Below are 22,354 nucleotides of genomic sequence, written 5' to 3'. Positions count from 1 at the left end.
CACTGTGCCGTATTTGGACTCCCGGCATCCAAGAAGAATTTCTCTCATTTCGCTCTAGTTGAGGTTTGCTTTTTTTTTTTTTTTTTTTTGCATGTAAACCTCCAGCCGCAGCACGTGTGTCGAGGTCGGAGCAGAAAACAACAAACATGCTGCGGATTAGGTCCACACTTGTATGCACTCGCTCACTCACTCATTCGCGCTGCCTACAATTCGGCTAATCTTAACACCGGCGTCTTAATCCACACCGCAGGGATTAAAGTGTATTTGTATGTATGTAAGCATATGCAAGCGAATACATTTGAGCAGTTGCAAGTTCTCCGAACATGTAGTGACACACATATATATTTTACTTTATCAGAACTGCAGCATCTAATGTTATGCTTAACACGAGGAGATACAGTTGTCGACAAATGCATTTAATAAACAAAAACACACCTTTTTATCCACTTTAAGTACTTTAAGAGTGAAAGTAAAACACAAAGACACAACCAATCAGGCATGTTTTTTCTCCTAGTCTGTCCTGCACTTCCTATTTCTTTTCACAGTTGTTATTAAATTAGAATGAATTAATATGACATGTTATCATTGTTATTAAATGAGATGTGGAATACCAATCATGATTCATTATAATCTTTAACCCATTCAAAATAATATGTGTCTTTAGTGTGGTTGACTAGTTGTGGTGCTACGTCATGGATACTGTAATGTTGTGTTGATAGACAGGTTGATCATTATATATGCAGATGACATTGTCTTCTATCTGTAGAATTGGGTTAAACAGGAGACTAAAGAGTTGGAGGTCTGCGCGGGAGAGGACAGGGGGGAAAGAAAAGTGAAGCCCTGAAGGTGCCAGGAGTAAGGAGAGGACAGGGGGGGGGGGAAGTGAAGCCCTGAAGGTGCCAGGAGTAACAGGAGCAAAGGTTGACGGGTTTAAATGCCTGGAATTGACCATTTATAGCACACGGTGTAGGCAGAACCAAGTAGGTGGCAGTAAAAATCGGTGACGGTGTGTGACAGGAGAACAGCAGCCGGTGTGAAAGGGCGGTTTTGTAAAATGGTGGCGTGACCTTCAGTGATGTACGGTTGGAGACAGCGGCTCCATCTAAACGACAGGAGGAGGAGAGATGGAGAAACTGATATTTTGGAGTTGGCAAGATAGAGGAGGGAAGAATTGACAAGATTAGAGGGAAAGCTCAGGGGGAGTTTGGAGGCTACGTTCAGAGGGTATAAAGAGATTACATGTTTAAAGAAAAAAAATATATATAAGTAGATGGCGATATAAATTTCCTCTCGCCTTTTTCAGCACGTTTATCACACAGATAAATTGCCAGAACGAAAAGATGTAGAAGGGAGATAATGGAGGAGCAGATCACGGCGTGTGTTCGTGTGCCTGCAAAATGGTTATTGTCTCCGCACAGTATGTCAGAGCAACCTGACGTCTGACGTCTTAATACTGCACACAGTTGTCAGATCTGTGTGCCAGAATTACATGAGACGGAGGACATAGCCAAGGACAGGACTTTATTGACTGAGCCACTGACTCAAAATCAAGGTGCAAATAACCTTAAGAGAGACACAGAGGAGGTGACGAGGAAGCTTTCTCCTCACACTGAGGGGCTGCTTGTTGCTGCTTTCGCCCGGCAGTTGCCAGGGGTTACAGTCAGTCAGTGAGCAGCAGCAGCAGCGGGGGAGAGGTGTGACGACAGCAAAGAGATGATGAGAGGAGCGGCCTGTGTTTCGGGAGCTTTTATTAAATAACTTTGTGCCAATGTGAGATTCCTATCGAGAATCATTTGAAAGAAAACAAATTCTACAGCAGTATGTGCTCTTCGACGCTCCGACTGTTTACCTTTGCCCTACGGCAGCTGGGTGTTCCATAGGCTCTACCTGGGGGAAATAAGCAAGAGTAGCTGGGGTTGAAGGAGCGATCCAAATTTGATCACGTTAAAACCTGCAGGCCAATGTATAATTATAGAATAGAAAAAAAGAGAGCATGTCATTGCAAAAGTACAATACAGTCGCACAAATGTTAGCAGCTCCAGCAGATATTCTCAAAATGAGAATATTTATATCTTTTTTTTTGGCTTTAAAAATGTGGATTCCCGTTTTGAAATTGAGATAAGTGCATTTGCGAACTATCGCTGGTAGCCTTGTTTACCTAAACGAGGTCGTACACAGCATACCATTGGCTAATACGATGCGTACTCGCTGTACTACTGGCTAATTGAGCATGGTCTTCTGTTCCTCAACCTGATTGGCTCACGCATCGTAGCATCTCTCAGCATCTCCCCTCGTCTGTCGGCCAATCTCTCGTTCACTTCGCTCTGCGTCGCCATTATGCAACTCTACTTTGCGTATAATTGTGTGGGAGAGGGTAATACAGTCAAGGGAGGGTTGATAACAGTGTGGAGGTTAGTAAAAGGTAAATATATATGTAAATAATATAAAACTATCTCGCAAATGCTTCGTGATTTTTCCCATTTTGCGGCGGGTCTTGGGACGCAACTACCGCGAACGGATTACTGTATTAACATTCAAGAATTAAAATCTAAAACAAGTTTGTACATCTGTTAAAAAGTACTTCATTTATTACCTTTTCTCACTATCCCACAATAGGGAAATAGTTGTCGACAGTTATGAAAAACATATACATTATATATAATTTTGTACATTTGATTATACATATTATACAAATTAAACATTTATCAAAGATTTTGAGACGATTGTAAAACCAAACGGCATGAATATGTTTGTATCAACACAAACAGGAAATCCATGACATTATAAGTGCAGGAAGGGATTTTTTTATTCCCAAGTCAAACTAATGCCCTTGCCCCTGCATGGTCCCTTTGTTGGCTAAAATTGAAGACAGCTGTGGCTGGGACATTGCTGCGACCATGATTGGAGAGAAAAATGGAGTAAGAGGAACATAACAGGAATTTGAAGTACAGTTCAACTGCATGGATTTTTCTACCATTTACTGGTAAACACCAAAAATGTATCCCTCACAGTTACGTACAACAGACACCGTGGGACATGAAAAGGACAGAGAGACATTCGCTTCGGCTTTTGTGTTGAGCTGAAATGGAACTTTAATGTCGCCACAAAAAAAGAGGGAATTGGTCTGGAAATGAAGGAGTAGAAATAATAAAAGACCAAACTTGATTTGCCACAATAAAACAAGAAGAAAGTTTTGACAACATGGTGATCACATTAGGGAGGGTCAGTGGTGTCCAACCTACAGCTGTAGCCTGGGTTATATTTTGCGTGGGGGAGACATGGAGGTGGGGAGGATTAGAGGGTCACTTACTGCTCAATGGCTCTTTAGCTAACTTTAGCTCAAAAGGTAATTTTTATCATCATGCGATGTTTCATTTTCTAAACACATTTGAAGAGAAAAAAAAGGAGAAAAACATTAATGGTTGATGGTTGTTTAATGTAGAATCTAATGAAAATATTTGTAAGGTTTATAACTGTGTGATAGGTGTAAGCTGATCACACCTGTCCAGCAGAGGGCACATAGAGTGGATTTTAACCCACTGGTAACTGAGTTGAGACAGCTGACATTTGTTTATACGATAATTATTTAACAAGTAATACAAACAGTCATGTAGTTTAGCAGTTGTCCCTGAATGGTTGACGTATCTGTAGTCCAATAAGCCACAGGAACAAATAGCAACTTGACAAAGTGCTAAATGTGTGAAATTGTGCTATACATTACTCCGTGCTAGCGTGTTTGCTAACACAGTTTCTTTTTAACCTGCCAAGCGCTAACAGGCTAAAAGCTGTCTGATTGCCACTTGTGGTGATTACATCCAGTCATTATGGTGCTGATATAAACCCAGTGACCACTGATGATGTCCTGGTAAAACCACTGGTCCTGTGAAACCGCTGTATGTTGATTCTGCTCTAATGTTTAGCCTCCGTTGTGTTGAATAGCATACTTCACCAACCCCCTGTGTCCACAGCATTGTGAGGCGCTACACACAGGAGAACACGCTGTACAGCTCTTAGCCTCACACACCATGTTTCACACTCTGGTTCAGAGCTTTGAAGACACTCTTAAGGTTTTACCTTTTCACATCCGCTTTTTATTTTCTGATTCAGTTTCCTCCACCGTGCTGTTATTTCATTTTTTTTTTTTTTTTTAAACCAGGTCAAATGCATTTGTTTACAATGCAAGCAGCAGGAGGAGCAGGTGCGGCACTTATTGCTGCGCTGACACACTTGGGCCACACAATGAACATGTTTTCATGCAGTACATTAAGCAGCGGCAACGAAAACAACATGTGCCGGTCGGGCTTTGACACAACACAGTGACGAAGGTGTGTGCCGCTTGCGTGGGACAGAACTAATATGGATATAAAGTATGAAAACAGATAGGGGAAAAAAACAACACATTATCACACTGTATGAGCCCTCTGCTGCGACGACATAACTTCCGCTCTTTCTGTGAAGCATCATCAAATTCTCCTCAGGGAAACCACAGCAGGGCTTCTTTAAGCTGAGGAGCAGTGTGTTCCTGTGTTAAAAAGGAAGTAAAGACACTCCAGTATTTGTCTAGGGGTAAGGGTTTGGGACGTTTGAATGTCGTGGCTGCTGGTGTTGGTTAAGTTAAGATAATCTCTTTATGGTTCTTCAGTGAGTACAGATGAGACATCTTTGTAATGTCTGGTCCAAACAAGTAAAATATAAAAAAACTGTTGAATATTAAGGCTCATAAATGTTAACATTTTGGATAATAACATGCAGGAAATGACCAAATAACTTCTCTTCTAAGGTATTTTAATTGAAGATGATTACTTCTTTGCTTCCACCACAATAAATAAACGGCTAACACTGCACTACTTTGACATAACACTTTCAAAAGTGGACTCTTTAGGTGTCTTTGCTATACTGTATATATACTGTACATATATCACCAGCCAACAAAGGTATATATATATGTGTATGTATATGTATATATATGTGTATATGTGTATATATGTATATATGTATGTATATGTGTATATATATATGTATATATATATATATATACAGTATATACATATAGATATGACATTGCTCTGTGTCAAATCAAACTTTCAAACATAATGACTTGGTGGACTGCATTCAGGCCCACGGGCCATGGGTTTGACACGGAAAAGGTCTAAGGTTATTGGCTTACACTTTTTATTTGTTCATAATCAACATGAACCACCGTTACCATTGGAGTTTACTGGTTCTCAACCTCTTCTTTAGATTAAACAAAATTATATATACAAACTATAAATATACACTATATATATAAATATATATATATATATATATATATTTATATGTGCATACATCTGATGAACTTCTGCTACAATGATGTTACACCTCCATTATTCTGTTTGCTTAACCTACAGTGTATTTGACAAAGTAATCGATTAGTTCTTCCTGACATTAACAGTTAAACCATTGCACAAGAGGGAAAGACCTCAAGGTCCTCTGGTCCCACTTTGCTTGAAAAAGCTAACGTTGCTACATATACGCAGTTCAAGGCCGGTTTCCTGGTTTGAAGAGACTTGCTGTTCTGTGACTGTTCTGTGACAGTGAACAATAAAACGAACAGTGGCTGAGATTCAAACTTTTTAAACTTTTAGTAAGAAACCAACTTATTATGAAATATGTTAATTTATTATTAGGAAAGTAGGAAAGTGAACTATTTGTCATTGTGACACAACACACCACTGCACACACAACCAAATGTGACCTCAGTTTTTCACCCATCACCAAAATGAACAGTGGGCAGCTTTAAGCTGCTCGGGGAGCAGTGAGTGGGGACGGAGCCATGGTCAGAGCACCTTAGTGGTAACTTGGCAGCTGATAGAATCAAACCTGAAGCCTTTCAGACCCAAGTCTGCTTCCTTAAGTATGCAGTATTGCAGTTGTAGGAAAAACAAATTTGGGGTTTAGAGCATGTGAGCCAACAAGGTTAATTAAGTGCACATGAGAAAGAAATGGAACTCATCTATCGAATTGAACATTTGTAATAAGGTTTAATTTGCAGTGTGTGTGCGTGGATCAGTTTTGGCAAGATTGCTAACTTTTTCCTAGGCCTGGTAGTTATGAGGCAAAACGTAATTACGGCAGTCTGGTTAAATTTGTGATGAAGTGAAAAGTGGCTTGAATATGTGGTTTGGAGTGAGTGTAACATTAGACATGAGGTTAGAGGAAGAATGTTGGTCTGGTTAACATAGTAGCATAGTAGTAGTCCAAAGGACTGCTGCCAATATGTGTGTGTCTGTGTGCCTGACTGCAGTACATTACACTGTAGGGATGTAATGATCAATCAACTCACAATATGATACTCAATTATTTGTTAAAGATACTTAAAAAAAAAAAGATCTGCAGACAAATTATGACCAAATACAATGATCCTTTATTTATAAGAACTGTGCAACATATCATTACCAACTGAAAGGGTCTTGAAACTGACATTATTATGTGAAATAACAGAATACAGAAAATGCCATTTTGGCTTCTACTGTTGGGACCTGACATAATGGTTTAATAGAGGGTCACAACCGATGTTTCTAGGTTGTTTGATTCTTAAGCTTAGGCAAATTCTCAATGGGCTTTTTTTGTAATTGAAAAGTAGATCTGCAACTCTAACAAATGAAGTTCAGACGTAGGAAGTAAGATTCACTATTAGAAAGCAGTAGCAGCAGCCCAAAAATTACATGCTTGTCTGTTCACTCTATTTACCACCAGTAATTACTTTCATGCTCTCTCTCTCTCTCTCTCTCCCCTCCCTCTCTTGAACACTCACTCCTCCCTCTAAACAGCACCACTTAACTTGCCTGTGGGATCCCTCTGGATACCAAACACTGAACATGGCCTTTCTGGGAAGTTATTGTCATGGTTATTTATAGGGCACAGTGGCACTGGCAAAGACCTCAGGAGAGAAAGAGAATGAAAGAGAGAGAGAGATGTACCACAGAGTTTTGCCTGTGGCTCCATTTGATATTTATAAGTCAAGTTATGTGGCACTATAAAATCTCACAGGACTCGAGGGATATGAATATGATTTTGTCTTCATCATCTCCAATAGGAACGATACCTCTGTAGATTGATCACATTTCTGGATATGGAAGACTTTTGAAAATGTAGCAATAAATATAAATGTGTCTTTATTCTATTCTGGACTTTGTAATACTTTTTTTCCCCAATATTTTCTGCTTCTGTTCTTTATTTTTGTTTTAATTTATATATATATATATATGATTTCTTCGTCATAAATGCTTGTGCAGAGACATAAGAGACATTAAGGCCATGGCTAATAAATTCAAGCATTTTGGTGATTTTTACATGTGTTTATTGTTGTGAGCATTTGTTGAACCCACGTAACTTTAGACAGAATATAAAGTCAGTTTCTAATGTTGCCGTTCACCTATTTCTCCGCAGGACATGAGGAAACATGTAATGATGACCCTCCTGGACACAGAGCAGTCATATGTGGAGTCGTTACGCACTCTTGTTCAGGTAAAAAAAAAACACACGAAATATTCACTGTTTGAAACAATTCACACATTCATTGTCATCAATATTAGTATTATTATCGTTATTGTTATGTTTATTAACAACAAGTAATAATAAAAAAAATAATGATACATTAGTTCATTAGTAAAGTATGCTGAAAGTAATACATAGAAGCAGGAATACAGACAAAGTAAAGTAAAAAAAAAAGTGCTGTCAAAAATATGGCCCGTGGGCCAAAACCGGCCCACTAGGGGATTTAATCCAGCCCGCTTGATGAATTTTGAAAAAATACGCAAACACTTCATGTTAAGGATATGTTTTGTAAAATTATATCTCATTAAAATGTGAATAAATGACACATATCTAATATTATTATTTATAGTTATTTATGATATGATTGTACTGGTCCGGCCCACTTGACATCTAATTAGTTTGTATGCGGCCCGTGAACCAAAATGAGCTTGACACCTGCAAATGGTGGGCTGCACTGCTTTTAATAAATAAACCTTTCCTGGCAAATTCTTTCACAAAATGTGTTAGGTAATCTTATAAGTCTGATAACTCCAGTTAGGCTAATCTGCTAACTTCATCACATCCTACAGTCATCAGCCACATCTACACAAACGACCTCTCACACATACTCATTACCAAGCATTGCTGTATAACATGTCATCAATCAATGTGTGTGGGTGTCTGCCGATGCATAAGCATGCGCGCACGCTCGCCGTGAACGAGGAATTATCCTGGCCTGGAGTTTCCATGGCTACACAGAGGAGAAAAAAAGTGTTACCACGAGGACTTTAATGAATATGCAAATCCCTAAAGGAGAGTGTAAGATGTGGACAGACCACTTTAGGACTGTTCTTTTCAACCAACTCTCACTTACTGTAAGAGACTACTGTACCATGGTTCTGGTAACGTAACTGGTAAGAGTATTAGTTGTCGTTAGCAAAAATATTCTCAAAATGGTGCATCAAAAGTTAAGACTTTGTCCATTTTTTAACAAAGCCTGATATATATTTTTTCTACTGTTGGTTTTAAAGACAGTTAACTCATGATTTATATCATATCAAGTACGTTGGTTTTCCTTGTAGTTCTTGTATTGTACTGGAAAAACTTTTTTTTTTCTTTGCATTAATGTAAATAATTAATTGACTCTTGTCTCTTCAGGGCTACATGCGTCCTCTCAAGCAGGCAGACGGCGGCTCCATAGTGGACCCTCTTCTGGTGGACGAGATGTTTTATCAGATCCCAGAGATTCTGGAACATCACGAGCATTTCCTGGAGCTAGTCGTTGGCTGCGTCAACCAATGGCACGACAAGCAAACAGTCGGGCACCTCCTGATCCAATCAGTGAGTACACAGATTTGAAGAGTTTCTGTATTCTGACTTCATTGTCTGTTGGCCGAAAAAGAGAATGTTCTTTCTGATGTCAGTATTTCGATGTTAAAGTTGCACCTCTTGGATGAAAACCTTCTTAAAATATTTTACCTTAGGTAAGAGCTTTAATATAATCTGAATAGAAGTGTTTTATTAAGCGATGATCTATACTTGGCTACACATATTTTGTGATATTTTGTTTTCCCACTGACCTCTTTGCGACCTGTTTAAACGTTTCCCATGACCCCCACGCTGTGGGCTGCTCGCTTAGACTTTCAGGAACTTTTTTTTTCTGCAATGTTTGTGTTGAGCTAAATGTAAGTTTGGGCTCCTTGAGGAAGAGAAAGAGGGGATTTGTTTCCCCCTGTCAGCTTAAATTTTACGCAGTCTGAGCAAATGAACAGTTAAGAATTGACCCAAAAGTCAGGTAGCACAATAACTTGTCAGAAATGCATTATGAGGTTTAAAAAGTTAATTATAACAAATGTTTTACGTCAAACAAGTGGTTTCCAAAAATATCAGCACTAATTGTTGTACATGTTGAGAGCACTCTGCTCTGAACTGTGACTCAGCTTCAGCCCATCACCCGCTCCCTTGCTGTAGCATTTAAAACCGCTGGAGCGCAGCTCCGCACAGGCCTCGTTGGCGCAGTAGGCAGCGCGTCAGTCTCATAATCTGAAGGTCGTGAGTTCGAGCCTCACACGGGGCAGCGATTTTTTTTCTTCTTTTTTTTTGTATAAATACTCGGATAGAAGCAATTGTTTGGCGTGTGTGCGCCTGGCGCTTTCCTTTAAAAGCACACTCTCGTACAATAGAACTCTTAGTCACCTAGCACAGAACAGTCATCCAGAAGAACTGAATCAGGAAACTGACTAATCACTGGCATACAGTATGAATTTGGCTGTCGTCCTCTAGAACAAAGTTAGGTACTTTAATTTTGAAGTGGAAGGGAAAGGTTCCAGTCCATCTATGGGAAAGATGTTTAAAAAAAGTCTAATGCAGTATAGTTTTTTTGGCTGGAAAATTTGGGGATTTTTATTCTTGTATTCGGTTTTTTATTATTAGATTGATCCTAGAGCAGTACATATTATTTTCTATTAGTATGTAGGAATAAAGTTTCACATTTTCACATACTTTTCTAACTGTTTTTCTGCTCTTTGAAATTTAAGTGAATACTTTTCTAACAGTTTTTCTGCTCTTTGAAATTTAAGTGACTGTAAAAAAAAAAAAAAAAATCATGTTATAAAACTCTGGAGGATGTCCTGCAATGTGTAATGAGCACCGCAGTCTTTTGATTCCGTCTTTTCTTATTTTAATAATTGTGAATAATAATAAGAAATTTTAATGCTCTATTTTGTCTTCCTCTTTTGTACAGTTCTCCAAAGAGAACATCGCAAACATGTATTCAGCCTACATAGACAACTTTCTCAATGCCAAAGATGCAGTGAGGATTGCAAAGGAGGCCAAACCTGCGTTTCACAAATTTCTGGAGGTGAGTGTTGGACTTTGGATTTGATATAGAAACGAGTTTCAAGTTTATGACTTTAGAACACACATGTCCTTTAAGAGCAGGAGAACTCTGGCCGTATCAGTATGTGCTAAAGTATGAAGTTATCCCCTATGTCACAGGTGTCAAACTCAGGCTCGCGGGCCAAATCTGGCCGTTGGAGTAATTATATTTAGAGTGTAATTATATTAGAGCTGGGCCACCATTATATAGCCACTAAATACTGGCAGGCTTTGTAGTATCAGCGATGTATACACTATGTTATAGCACATACATTTTTGGTTGTTCTTTTGTTGGGCTATAAAAAAAGATTTACATTAAAAGGAACTCATAAGGCTAGAGGGTTCTAACCTGTAAAACAGATTTATTTTTATTTTTTATCAGCAATAAAACCACATTTGTTCTTTTGTCATTAACATGTGACATATAAAATTAAATGTATAAACATGTCATTCTGTTACATCCTGCTACAATAGTGCGTCCAGTTACGTTTGTGTGACCACTACTGCGTTGCACTATGACGCTGTGGTTAAAGGAAGAACAGGACTAACTGGCTGCACAGACAAGATTCAAAAATGTAATCAGGCACCGCAAAACCTTGTCATGTCCTCACCCTGGTCTCAGTTTACAATCGCATACAAGGCCGAAGCCAAGTGGTTCACTGTGGAACAACTTTGGCCTCTGGTGGCCAAAAAGTGAATTGCAAACTTGGCTCTCTTCAGTAGTTTGTCGTAGCTCGCAACATAATTTCAGTTGTTTTCTCACGCTGTTTCTTTTTTTTTTTTACGAATTTTGTCTTTCACTCAATACAGCAAAATATGCGTGAGAACAAAGAGAAACAAGGTCTGGGTGACCTGATGATAAAGCCTGTGCAGAGGATTCCTCGATATGAGCTGCTGGTCAAGGTGACAGATTTGTATATGTAGCCATACTGGTGTGATATTACCTGTGGGGTGCACGACATTAACACACAGAGGGTTTGGGTGGATGCAGGACCTGCTGAAGCACACTGCGGACGACCACCCGGACCACTCCTTCCTGCTGGATGCACAGAGGGACATCAAGCGATTGGCCGAGAAGATCAACAAGGGCCGTCGCTCGGCCGAGGAGGCGGAGAGAGAGACCAGGGTCATCCAGGAGATCGAGGCTCATATAGAAGGCATTGAACATGTGAGATGATTGTGATCGATGTTTTTAGTAAATGTGTGTTTTTAAAAGGGAAATCCTGAAAGGTTGTGTCGAACATGTGAACATTCGAGCATCACAAGATGCTGTAATGTTTTGTTTTGATTGTTTTGACAGATGTCTGACATTTATACGTGATTAGTAGAACTTTTAATCTAATTAATCACCAACCAGCTTTTGGAATAATCACAGTTAACCAGGATGGTAATAATCTTGACTAATAAGAACAACAACATTCCTAAATATGACCAAAAAAACCCCAATATTTATTTTAATTTTATTTTAATTTCATTTTTTGTGTTTGAAGGACAACTGTATTAACACAACATTAGGTAGATGGACGGTGGAATATTCTATATACAGTGCACATCATTTAACTTATGAAATCTGATTATTTCCCTAAATTAATAAATGTGACTTACACGATCATTCTGACAGCCAGATATTTATTTAATCATTATTAATGTGTCGGTGTAAAATTGTTAGTTTATAAAAATGAGCTTCTCCTCTTGCTTTTTATCAGAAGTTTAAGCTAAGAACAGAAGAAAAACATATTACAGTATTAAAACATTTTTTCCCATTTTCCTCTTTGTCTGTGTTAGATACTGAATCCTCAGAGGAAGTTCCTGAGGCAGGAAATGGTCATGGAGGCGGTAAGAAAACACATTCTGTCTGTTTACCCGGTGACATCTGGTGAAAAATAACACCCTGTTATTCCTACCTTACGATGTTAAAATGTTTAGCGCGCGTTCTCTTTCTGTGGGTTTTCCTCTGTAGAAGACAGTGGGCGGAAAGAAGGACCGTTCCCTCTTTCTCTTCAGCGATCTGATCATCTGCACCACCCTGAAGAGGAAATCTGGTTCTTTAAGACGCAGCTCCATGAGCCTGTACGTAAACACACACACCACACTTACTTATCATAACACAACAATATGACCCCTAGTGGGGTGTTTAATGAATTTGGTGAACAAAACAAAAATGGAATGTGTTCTTTTTACTCAGTGGATATCATTGTAAACCAAATAATATATATATATACACATTTATTTTATTTATTTTTTTATCCATGTACGGTCCCTAGAGTTGCTGCTCTCAAAGTTTGTTTTTAAATTTTTAAACCAAAATGGCTTAAAAGTTACATTATCCACAATCATATATTATATATTTATTGACCACCCCAACAATGTCCAATAGTTTGGTCTATTTTGGTGCATATTGACAGTCCCTTGGGAGTTTTTTTTTCCCCACAGTTGCACAAATAATTATAATAAAAACAAATAAATACATTTGACTCTTATAAACAATGATCTAAATTGCTTTTTTCATAAAAACATTTGGGACAGTTACTCTTACTCTTTACTGAATTTACTCTGATTAACTTAATATGTATGTTTTTATTATTACAGTATTTTAATTTCATGTTTCCTTGTTCTCTTATTTCTTCTCCTCAGATACTCTGCTGCCAGCGTCATCGACACATCCAGTAAATACAAATTCTTGTGGAAACTTCCTCTGGAGGATGTGGAGGTGGTGAAAAGTAAGAATCTGTTTTTTAGCAATCCTCTAAAGGGAATTTATATCTCTAGCCTTTAGTTGTGTATTGTGTCTAAGAGCTGAAATGATTCGTATGATTCCCATATTTATAATCATTTTTACAGGTTTGTAGATAGATTTGTGCAGATTTCAAAGTTGTTTTGAGTTTGAAAAACCTGATCTAATTAAATGTAGCACGGTTTAACGCTTGACAAAGGACAAAGATGAAGATAAAATTTGTCAAAGCTTTTCGAATGAAGAACATCTGTCTCAGATCTTTCTGACTGACTGGTCGTAAATGCTTCTCTCACCTCTTCCACCCCAAAGGCACCGCGCAGGCAGCAAACAAGGAGAGCATCCAGAAGACGATAAGTCGACTGGACGAAGATCTGAGCATGCTGGGTCAGATCAGCAAGCTGTCCGAGACCCTCAGCTTCCCACACCAGGTATCAGCCGAGCATTTCTAACAGAGGGCGCACAACAAAACCCGTGTTCCACATGCTTCAGTTTAAAGGTTCTTTTTTGTTGGTTCCTCCTCCAGTCTCTGGATGAGGTCATCAAAGATCTGACAGCGTCTGTGCACAGGGAGCTCACAGAGAAACAGTCTCTGGCCTTCAGCATGACCTTCCTGCCCACGAAGCTGGAGTTCACGACGGCCTCCGCCGAGAGCAGCTTCGTCTTTGAGTTCAGCTCCCCGGATGCTCGCTCTAACTTTGAACAGACTTTTGAAGATGCCAAGAAGAAGCTCGGTGAGTGAAACAGAGCTGCGGTTGAAATAAAATATATTTTAAAAAAAGTTTTCAAATAATTCCCTTTTTTTTAACTCCTTCAGCAATGAACAAGGACCAGTGGGACCCGGAGTTTCTGAAGGCAATTCCGATAATGAAGACACGGAGCGGCATGCAGGTGAGAGTAACAGGAACTGCCTGATTTTCATATTTAATTTATGCACACATTTTTGGGCTTTTATTTTGAAAAATAAAATCTTTTCCCCTGCAGTTTTCCTGTGCCTCCCCCAGCCACAGCTGCCCTGACAGCGGTTGTGAAGTGTGGGTGTGTAACAGTGACGGATATGTAGGACAGGTGAGGAAAACTGTGTCTCAATCATGTCATTATCATAATGAACCTGAAGTGAAAATTAACACTGACCACAGACGTGGTCAGGGTCGTAGGGTCGACACTGATTGACTGATTGACCGGCGGTGTTTCCTCTGCAGGTCTGTCTGCTGAACATCAAAGATGAGCCTACAGTGGAGGCCTGCATCGCCGTCTGCTCAGCCAGGATCATCTGCATTGCTGCCGTGCCAGGACTTAAGGGAAGGTCAGTAAATGCACCACGAGCTCCTGCAGTAAAACAGGGAATTGAATCTGGACTTTCTTATTCCCCCAAAGAATGTAGTGAGAGGTTTCTGCCAGGAATGTTCTTGGAACGCCGATCGTAAGAGTCCTGGATCCTCTCCTGTGATTCTGTGTGTGACTCCAGGTCATTCAGATGCTCAGGTTCAGCATTTCAAACTGACTTTATGGTGTGTCTGTTCTGCCACCTCAGAGAGCGTGTATCAGAGTCCGCAGTCGTCCCTCCGTCCAGACCCCCTGGTCAGCAACTCCACATATCTATCTCTCATTCCTCGCTGGAAATGACAGAACAACCTACAGGTTTGTTTGTATTTATAATTTTCAGATTTGGCAGAATCATATTTTCAGAAACTTGATCCATTTACCGTCTGCTGATTTTGAACAGGGGCGAAGCTGGTTCCATTTGACAGCGATGACACAGATGATGAAGATTCTCCCAGCCCTTCCTCCACCCTACAGAGTCAGGCCAGTCACTCCACCATCTCATCCAGCTACGGAAGTGAGTTAAAAATCCAATCACCTCATTTACTTCTTCACCCCGACACTCCATAACTTGGCTCTTTTTTCCTGTTAAGATGACGAAGGCCCCAGCTCCAAGGAAATGGCTGCAGAGACCACCAGCAGTGAAGAGGAGCAGGAATTCCCAGTGGCAGGTTCCTACGGACCTCCAAGAGTCCTGGGGGTTGGAGGAGGAAGTCGTACCCAGGCTGAGAGCCCTATGGATGGCCGTGCCATGCGCAGATCCTCCCGCGGTTCCTTCACCAGGGCGAGTCTGGAGGATCTGCTCAGCATCGACCCCGAGGCCTACCAGAGCTCAGTGTGGCTGGGGACAGAGGACGGATGGTGTGTGACGCACAGACACACGTGGAGAAAGTTTTTGGTTCTGTTGACAGGACTGTCTTTTTACTAATCCCTGGTTCCTCTTCATTTCTGTTTCTGTTAGCATCCACGTGTACCAGTCCTCAGACAACATTCGCAACCGCAAAAACAGCATGAAGATGCAGCACTCTGCTTCCATCCTCTGTATTCTGTGAGTCCATTATTTCTGGATTTTGTAAATACTTTGTAAAAAAAAAACCCCAAAAAAAACAAGAGACAACAAAAGCAAAATTGTAGCTTTGTGGTTCATCTAATCCGTGTGTTTTTGTCTTGTCTAGATATTTGGACAACAAAGTGTTTGTGTCCTTAGCCAATGGAGAAGTGATTGTTTACCAGAGGGAGGCAGGTGAGCTGAAGGGTTCACGTGGTTTAATCCAAACACACGAGAGAGGTCCAAATACAGTTATACCTTGAGATACAAGATATCGCAAATCATTTTTTCCCATAAGAAATAACAGAAAAAAAAAAAATCTGTTCCGGCCCTCTAAAAAACTACCTTATTAGTGCTAATAACAATGGAAAAACATGTTTTAATTGCTATAGATCATGGGTGTCTACACTTTGTTGGCTTGGGAGCTACTTTTCAGATGACTAGCGTCAGCATCTGTAAGCGTGCTCGTATGTCAAATCTTTACTCGTATCTCAAAGCAAAAACTTGCTCGAAGGCTTGCTCGTATCTCTGAATAATCGTACGGATGACTAGCGTCGGCATCTGTAAGCGTGCTCGTATGTCAAATCTTTACTCGTATCTCAAAGCAAAAACTTGCTCGAAGGCTTGCTCGTATCTCTGAATAATCGTACGTCGAGACCCTCGTATCTCAAGGTATTACTGGGTGACTTTGACATAAAATTAAAAATCTTCCTGTTTTCTCTCTACTGTACATGTCTTTAACCCTTTGCTGATGTCATCCTTGATTGCAGGCAGTTTCTGGGACCCTCAGTCATCACAAACCTTAGTTCTGGGCTCCCCCAGTAGTCCTGTCACCAAAATGGTTCCTGTAGCAGGGAAGCTGTGGTGTGGCTCACAGAATAGAGTTCTCATCCTCAATACAGCTACACTGGTACAGGAGGTGAGAATCTTAAAAACGATGGTAAAAATGCTACAAAGTTTTTATTTGTAACACATTGTCCCTGGAATATTTTCTGCCGTCTTCTCCTGCAGCACTGGTTCCAGGTGGGCAGCGACAGCAGTCGGTGTGTGACGTGCATGGTGGTCTACGGTCAGGGCGTGTGGTTGGCTTTGCAGGGCAGTGCCCAGGTGAGACTGTACCACGCTCAGACCTGGGAGACGCTGACAGAGGTGGATGTGGCTCCGGCTGTGCACAAGATGCTGGCAGGTAAATACACATGACCTGAGGCGGAGGCCGCGTTGACTGTAGAGGGAGATGTTAATTCACTACAAATGTACTGTATCTAACACGAATATCTGAGCCGCATGGTTTTCCTTCCACTCAGGTGCAGACGCCATCATCAGACAACACAAAGCTGCCTGTCTGAGAATCACAGCACTGCTGGCCTGTAAAGATTTACTGTGGATCGGAACAAGTGCAGGTAAAAAAAATAAAAATAAAATATAACAAAAAGATTTATTTTTACTATATAAAATAAATATCAAAACAAGCAGTTTTGCCTAATGATCTTGACTGTGCAGCATTTTGCTCTGTTTTTTTAATTTTGCAATAATCTGATTTTCTTTGGATAATTTGTTAACTGTTGCTACAGTTTTCTGGGTACAATTGATGCAATATATGTGCAATTTTTTATTTTAATAATTATTTGCATTGTTCTTTATATATATTTTTTTAATCTGCAGCATTACATTTAAAGCGGTGCTGTGTAGATTTATTATAATTTTTATTTTGTCTTTTTTTTTTTATAATTTTGTCATATTTCCTAAACTTGGCATACCTTTTCTGAAAAGCTTTTGCATGATTCTTTCAGTTCTAATTAATTCTAATTCTTCTAATAATTAATATAAAATAAGTAAGTTAATATTGGATTGAAAAACACATACAATGCTTAAGCCTGTGTTGGTTAATTTATTCAAGACATTTTTCGTTTAAGAAAAATAAAGCATCTTAACACATGGTGTTTGTCCTCAGGGGTGGTCCTTACCCTCGTTATCCCTGCAGTGAGCTCAGGAACTGGGTCAATAAATCTGAAATCACCCCTGGTGCCCATGGGCTCAGCTCACGGACACACGGGCCACGTTCGATTTTTGACGTCAATCGAACTGCCAGAGGGGATTGACATGAACTTCCCTCCTACAACAGAATCTACAGGTGGTTTTTTAAATGTATTTAATTCCTGAATATGACAAAAAAAACTGTTTTTCTGTATATTGGTTTCTTTATATAAATGTCCTGAAATGTGTGGAAATAATAACAAGTGGAGAAGTGGAGAAGTGGAGAAAATGTCAGACCTTTCGTGTGTAAAAAAAAAAGGCACAATTGTCCTCAAATTACTGACCTGTAACCCATTCCTTCTGGTGTCTTAGTGTCCAGTCACTGCCAGAGCAGCAGCACGGTGGACGGAAACCTCCAAAGGCATGACTCCATACGTCGGAGAGCTTCGGCTCACATCCCTCCAAAAACCAACCATCTGGTCATTTCTGGTGGCGACGGTTACGAGGACTTCAGACTGACTAACAGTAGTGAAACAGTGGGTCGGGATGACAGCACCAACCATCTTTTACTGTGGAAGGTCTAAGACCATCAAACCCTGGTCAAAGCCTTATTTGCCACTGAAGATGCTCAGTCCACAAGTCTCTATGTGCAAAATGTGACGTTCGGCTCCGGCCTGAACCTACACATGAAGATGATCGCGTCAAACTCTGCTTTCATGTGTACTTTTTGTTTTCATTTTGACAATGTGCTTTGGTCCTCACTGTGACATTTGAACTGGTGGGAAAGTACATAAGTCGAGGAGATGGAAAGAAAATGTTGACATGTCAACACATGAGAATAATGTGATGATGATGATGATGACGTCTGAAGGACTCTTCAGGACTTGGACACCAAGCTTCTAAATTCTAACCGTCTGCAGTCCTAACAACATAAGGATGAAATAGTGGTTGTTGTTTTTTCCCTTTTAAAAATGTGATTGCCCAGATCACCCTGTAATGACAGATCTGGGATCAGATCCTCCTGGTAAGAATGTAAGAGTTTCTACTACTTGTCAGACGATGTTGCCTAAATCACACAAAGCATCACTTAAGTGCAATATCTATGATGTTTGTAGTAAAACTACACGCAAACACGTCGAGTTACATACTTCAGCGAACAGCTCTCACTCTCTGAATTGTTTATATATATAAACTTAGAGCCTCCTCTCCAGCCACCAATCAAATCGCTTCTCTAATTTGCTGCGGTGAACCGATCACAGCAGTGGAAATGAGTGCACTGCATGTGTTTCTCCCTCATGTGACTGAACAAGGCCTTTCATGTCTGAGAGTTTTGATATTAAGGGAATTTTGCCATGAAATTTCAATTTATTGATTGTTCTGTCAGGAGAGAAAAGTGGACTGGGCTTTTTGCTGATTTTTTACAGCAGAGAAATAATAAATAATGACAGCAGATATGTACAGTATTTATGTTTGTTTTTTTTATTTTAGCGCCTTCTTTTACAGCACTTAATTTATAGAAAATGTAGCTTTTCACCTTTTTCCTGTTCTTTTTGAGTAGAAGGACACAGAAGCCTTGACGAGAAAAGGAGAAGACGATGTAGCGTAAGACAGAGGCAACAGTCTCATGATTGGGTTAATGTACAAACTGGGGCTTTTATTTTGGAGGGTTATGGTTCAATAAATGTAAAGTGACAACAGTATAAAATAAAGTAGTTTGTCTTCACCAAATTTTTTTGACTGCAAATGACTAAAAATCTGCACGGCTAAGGAAATGTGTTAAAAATGTCACTTCCTGAAATGCAAACGTTTAGCCGCTATTGTGCCAAAAAAACAAACAAACAAACTGAGAAGTCTGTGATTTTCAAACAAAATGCATGACTTCATTTTGTGAGAGCAAAGAAAACAAACCCTTTTCATTCTTTATTTTGAAAGTCGGGGATTAGACATGTTTAGCTCCTACACGTGCCTGCAGATTAAAGTTAAGCCATTTTACACACACACACACGTGTATATATGTATATATGGAGCGGAAAATCCGACCACTGTCATCCTCCAGGACACCACATGGAAAGTGCAAAAACACAAATGAGTTTACGAAGCAATTTTTTGTAAGTTTAAAAACTTAAACAAAATGTACCCCCAAACTTGTACCATGTTCCTTCCTAATGCACTAAAGTCATCAGATGTAAACTCACTCACTTTTTAAGGTTAAGCAGTGATTTTCCTTGATCCCTCCAAGCCTGAGTGTAAACCTCATCGCACCTTAAGCAGCCATCTGTGCTCCACATCTGAGCTTTTGCACATGGATGAAAACAACCACACTGTTAAGATAGGCAAATAGACGAGAGGATGGGCTGCTCATTGTGATAGCTGCTAAACACTGTGCACGCTGCGTTTGAAAATATCGAATATTATTGTCATTATTTTTAAATCCTTGTGGTAGAAAAAAAAACCCAGTAACAATTATAAATCCTGTATGTTCTTTCTGGTCTGAGAAAAATAAAACATTCAAAAGTTGTGATATAAAATGTTTGGTGGATCCACCTGCCACTTCTTGTTCGAAATTAAAATTGCTCCGTTGTGTACGGAGCACTATGTTCCGCAAAAACATTTGTATACTTAGGCGCATTGCAAGGATTCTTGGAAACACTTCACAGAAATGTTGCCCAGAACTGGGTTCTATTTGTTTCCAATTATTAGTGAAGCAGATTTGTTTACTTCTGCTAAAAAAGAACAACCTGAATGTTCTACAATGTCATTAGGTAGCAGTGATTTAATGTTGTGTGTATTTCTGCGTATTGACCTTTCAATCACTGTTTATCTATGGTGTCAAAGTAAATCTGTCGTATGCAGGAAGGCTTTTTTTTTTTTTTTTTTTTTTTGAGCAGCACTACCAGAGTTGACCAGCAGGACATGTACATAAATGAACCACAGAAATTCCTTCCTCCTGACTCATGCATTCCCGTGTCCAACTGTTGTTGCGACTAATGTCTACATTGTTGGTTTTGACACCAGACTCTGACCTGAAGTCACCCCCAAAAGATGTGCATGCAGGCGCGTCATATGGTCATGTATTAAGTAAACTCTGACTATGACTCCCAGAACGAAGCACGTCGCTGTCACCTCGGGGTCCTCGGTAATCATTCGACACGAAACTCCCTCTTACTGCCTGTATGTGAAAAGTCTGTATTGTTGTAAATATCGGTAAATGTTGCATTTTTTTTCTGTAAATACTGCTCCCAACAATGAATTTCATGGCATATTTTTATAATTTTTTTTTTTTCAGTTCTGACTTCCTTTGGCTTGTGCTGTTGGTTATGTTTCATTTAAAAAAGTCTTATTTTCTTTTGGAACCAGATCAGAGCAGAGCTGTTTCTGTTGCGACTGCTCTAAAAGGAGATAACTAATGATGAACACCATATTAGGGACATCCAGAGGTAGAAGAAGGAACACGTGGTCAAGACGCTGTATATTTCTGGTGGACATCATGCAAACGTTATGGGTTCAGCTTTAGCTTAGTCATGTTTTGTCTTTGTGGGTTTCTCTTTGTAATTAAATCAGTTCACTGGTGCCATACTGTTCTGGCTGGTTCATATCCACTGTGTTCGCACACTTTTTAACACAATATTTGCCTCCTCAAGTACTATCACTATCACCATCATGAAATACAGGCCGAATCGGTCCATCTCCATGGTCATCACAACACAATGGGATCCTCAAGTTAAATTCTAAATTAAAAAATAGTAACAGTATCTATTAATAACCAAGTGCTTAATCCTGAAAGAAATTCCACAAGTACCACTAGAGCAGGGGTGTCAAAATCAAATTCACAGTAGGCCATAATTGAAAACTGGGACAAGGAAATGGGCTAATTTTAAGACCAAACCTTAATACAATGATATGAGATACGAGATTAATCCGTTCCAAAACAGCCCTAGTGTCTCTATTCACTCATATCTAGATGGAATTTTCTCCATTAAAAATAACTAAAAAACAATTAATTCATTCCAGCCCCCAGAAATATACTATTAATTTCCCCCCATCTAAAAAACAAAAACATAGACATGAACAAATATATTGATAATATAAAATAATTATGATATATAATAATAAAAAATAATAATATTATTGCTAAAAATATGGATAAAAAAAACCCCATAGAGGGACGGTGGGCAGGACAGAGTGTCGGGGCTACTAAGTGTAGGAGAATGATTATATATATATTTTGTTTTTATTAAACACTAAAAGTTATAACATAGCGCATACACTGCTAATACAACATTATATAGGGGCGGGCCAAATCTAGTACACATTTGATATGATCTTGCGGGCCAAATATAATTACACTGTGGGCCAGAGTTGGCCCCTGGGCCTGAGTTTGACACGTGTGCACAAGAGGGAGCACACGTACCACCGGTGGTCCACAACCCATATTTTGAGAATCACTACATGGTTATACGGCGTGATTCTATACACGTAATTCCATTAATGTGACGCCTATGCTCACCTCCTCCAGTTGCCCGGGGAGTGGACACAACACAAAGTTACCAGTGTGGTCTTTGTCTTTGACCGTCTGTTATATAGTGGCCCTCTGCAGTATACACTGTCAAACCAGTGAATGCCGGCCATTCAGGAAAAACACATTCAATGGTCGCAGCCCACTGCCACACACCCACAGATTATAATTCAAACATGCTGAACAGTCAGTGTGTGTGTGATGAATGAAAGAGAGGATGAAGACAGAAGAGTCGTGTGTGATGATGCAATAGCACAGTGACCGCCTGATGCATCGGGTCACTGACGGACACTGACTCACTGCTTCATAACACATGAGAAGTGTATATGTGTGTGGCCGTGTGGAATCCTCCACCACTCACCTGTGT

The 22,354-nt window shown here is 39.7% G+C and overlaps 1 protein-coding gene and 1 non-coding gene across 2 annotated transcripts in view; both read left to right on the top strand.

Annotated features, from left to right (window-relative positions):
* The window catches only part of arhgef17 (Rho guanine nucleotide exchange factor (GEF) 17), a 54,815-nt gene extending 33,768 nt beyond the window's left edge, over positions 1-21,047 (top strand). The window contains exons 3-25 of the mRNA XM_025054868.1: positions 7,432-7,509; positions 8,677-8,859; positions 10,262-10,378; positions 11,206-11,298; positions 11,387-11,563; positions 12,181-12,231; positions 12,356-12,465; positions 13,030-13,115; positions 13,439-13,557; positions 13,653-13,860; positions 13,944-14,017; positions 14,111-14,194; positions 14,329-14,432; positions 14,661-14,767; positions 14,853-14,966; positions 15,043-15,310; positions 15,411-15,497; positions 15,625-15,692; positions 16,268-16,416; positions 16,509-16,683; positions 16,802-16,897; positions 17,449-17,628; positions 17,844-21,047. Coding sequence (XP_024910636.1) covers positions 7,432-7,509; positions 8,677-8,859; positions 10,262-10,378; positions 11,206-11,298; positions 11,387-11,563; positions 12,181-12,231; positions 12,356-12,465; positions 13,030-13,115; positions 13,439-13,557; positions 13,653-13,860; positions 13,944-14,017; positions 14,111-14,194; positions 14,329-14,432; positions 14,661-14,767; positions 14,853-14,966; positions 15,043-15,310; positions 15,411-15,497; positions 15,625-15,692; positions 16,268-16,416; positions 16,509-16,683; positions 16,802-16,897; positions 17,449-17,628; positions 17,844-18,055 — 2,940 coding nt within the window. The 3' untranslated portion in view covers positions 18,056-21,047. The remainder of the gene's footprint in view (positions 1-7,431; positions 7,510-8,676; positions 8,860-10,261; positions 10,379-11,205; positions 11,299-11,386; positions 11,564-12,180; positions 12,232-12,355; positions 12,466-13,029; positions 13,116-13,438; positions 13,558-13,652; positions 13,861-13,943; positions 14,018-14,110; positions 14,195-14,328; positions 14,433-14,660; positions 14,768-14,852; positions 14,967-15,042; positions 15,311-15,410; positions 15,498-15,624; positions 15,693-16,267; positions 16,417-16,508; positions 16,684-16,801; positions 16,898-17,448; positions 17,629-17,843) is intronic.
* trnam-cau (transfer RNA methionine (anticodon CAU)) lies at positions 9,523-9,595 on the top strand. The gene has a single exon. It is a non-coding gene; the product is annotated as a tRNA-Met (tRNA).
* Positions 21,048-22,354: the final 1,307 nt, after the last annotated feature.

Source organism: Cynoglossus semilaevis, chromosome 4, assembly GCF_000523025.1.
Source record: "Cynoglossus semilaevis isolate Cse_v1.0 chromosome 4, Cse_v1.0, whole genome shotgun sequence".
Taxonomy (NCBI): Eukaryota; Metazoa; Chordata; class Actinopteri; order Pleuronectiformes; family Cynoglossidae; genus Cynoglossus; species Cynoglossus semilaevis.
Note: the sequence above shows the minus strand (reverse complement) of the source record. Positions and strands in the feature narration are given on the sequence as shown.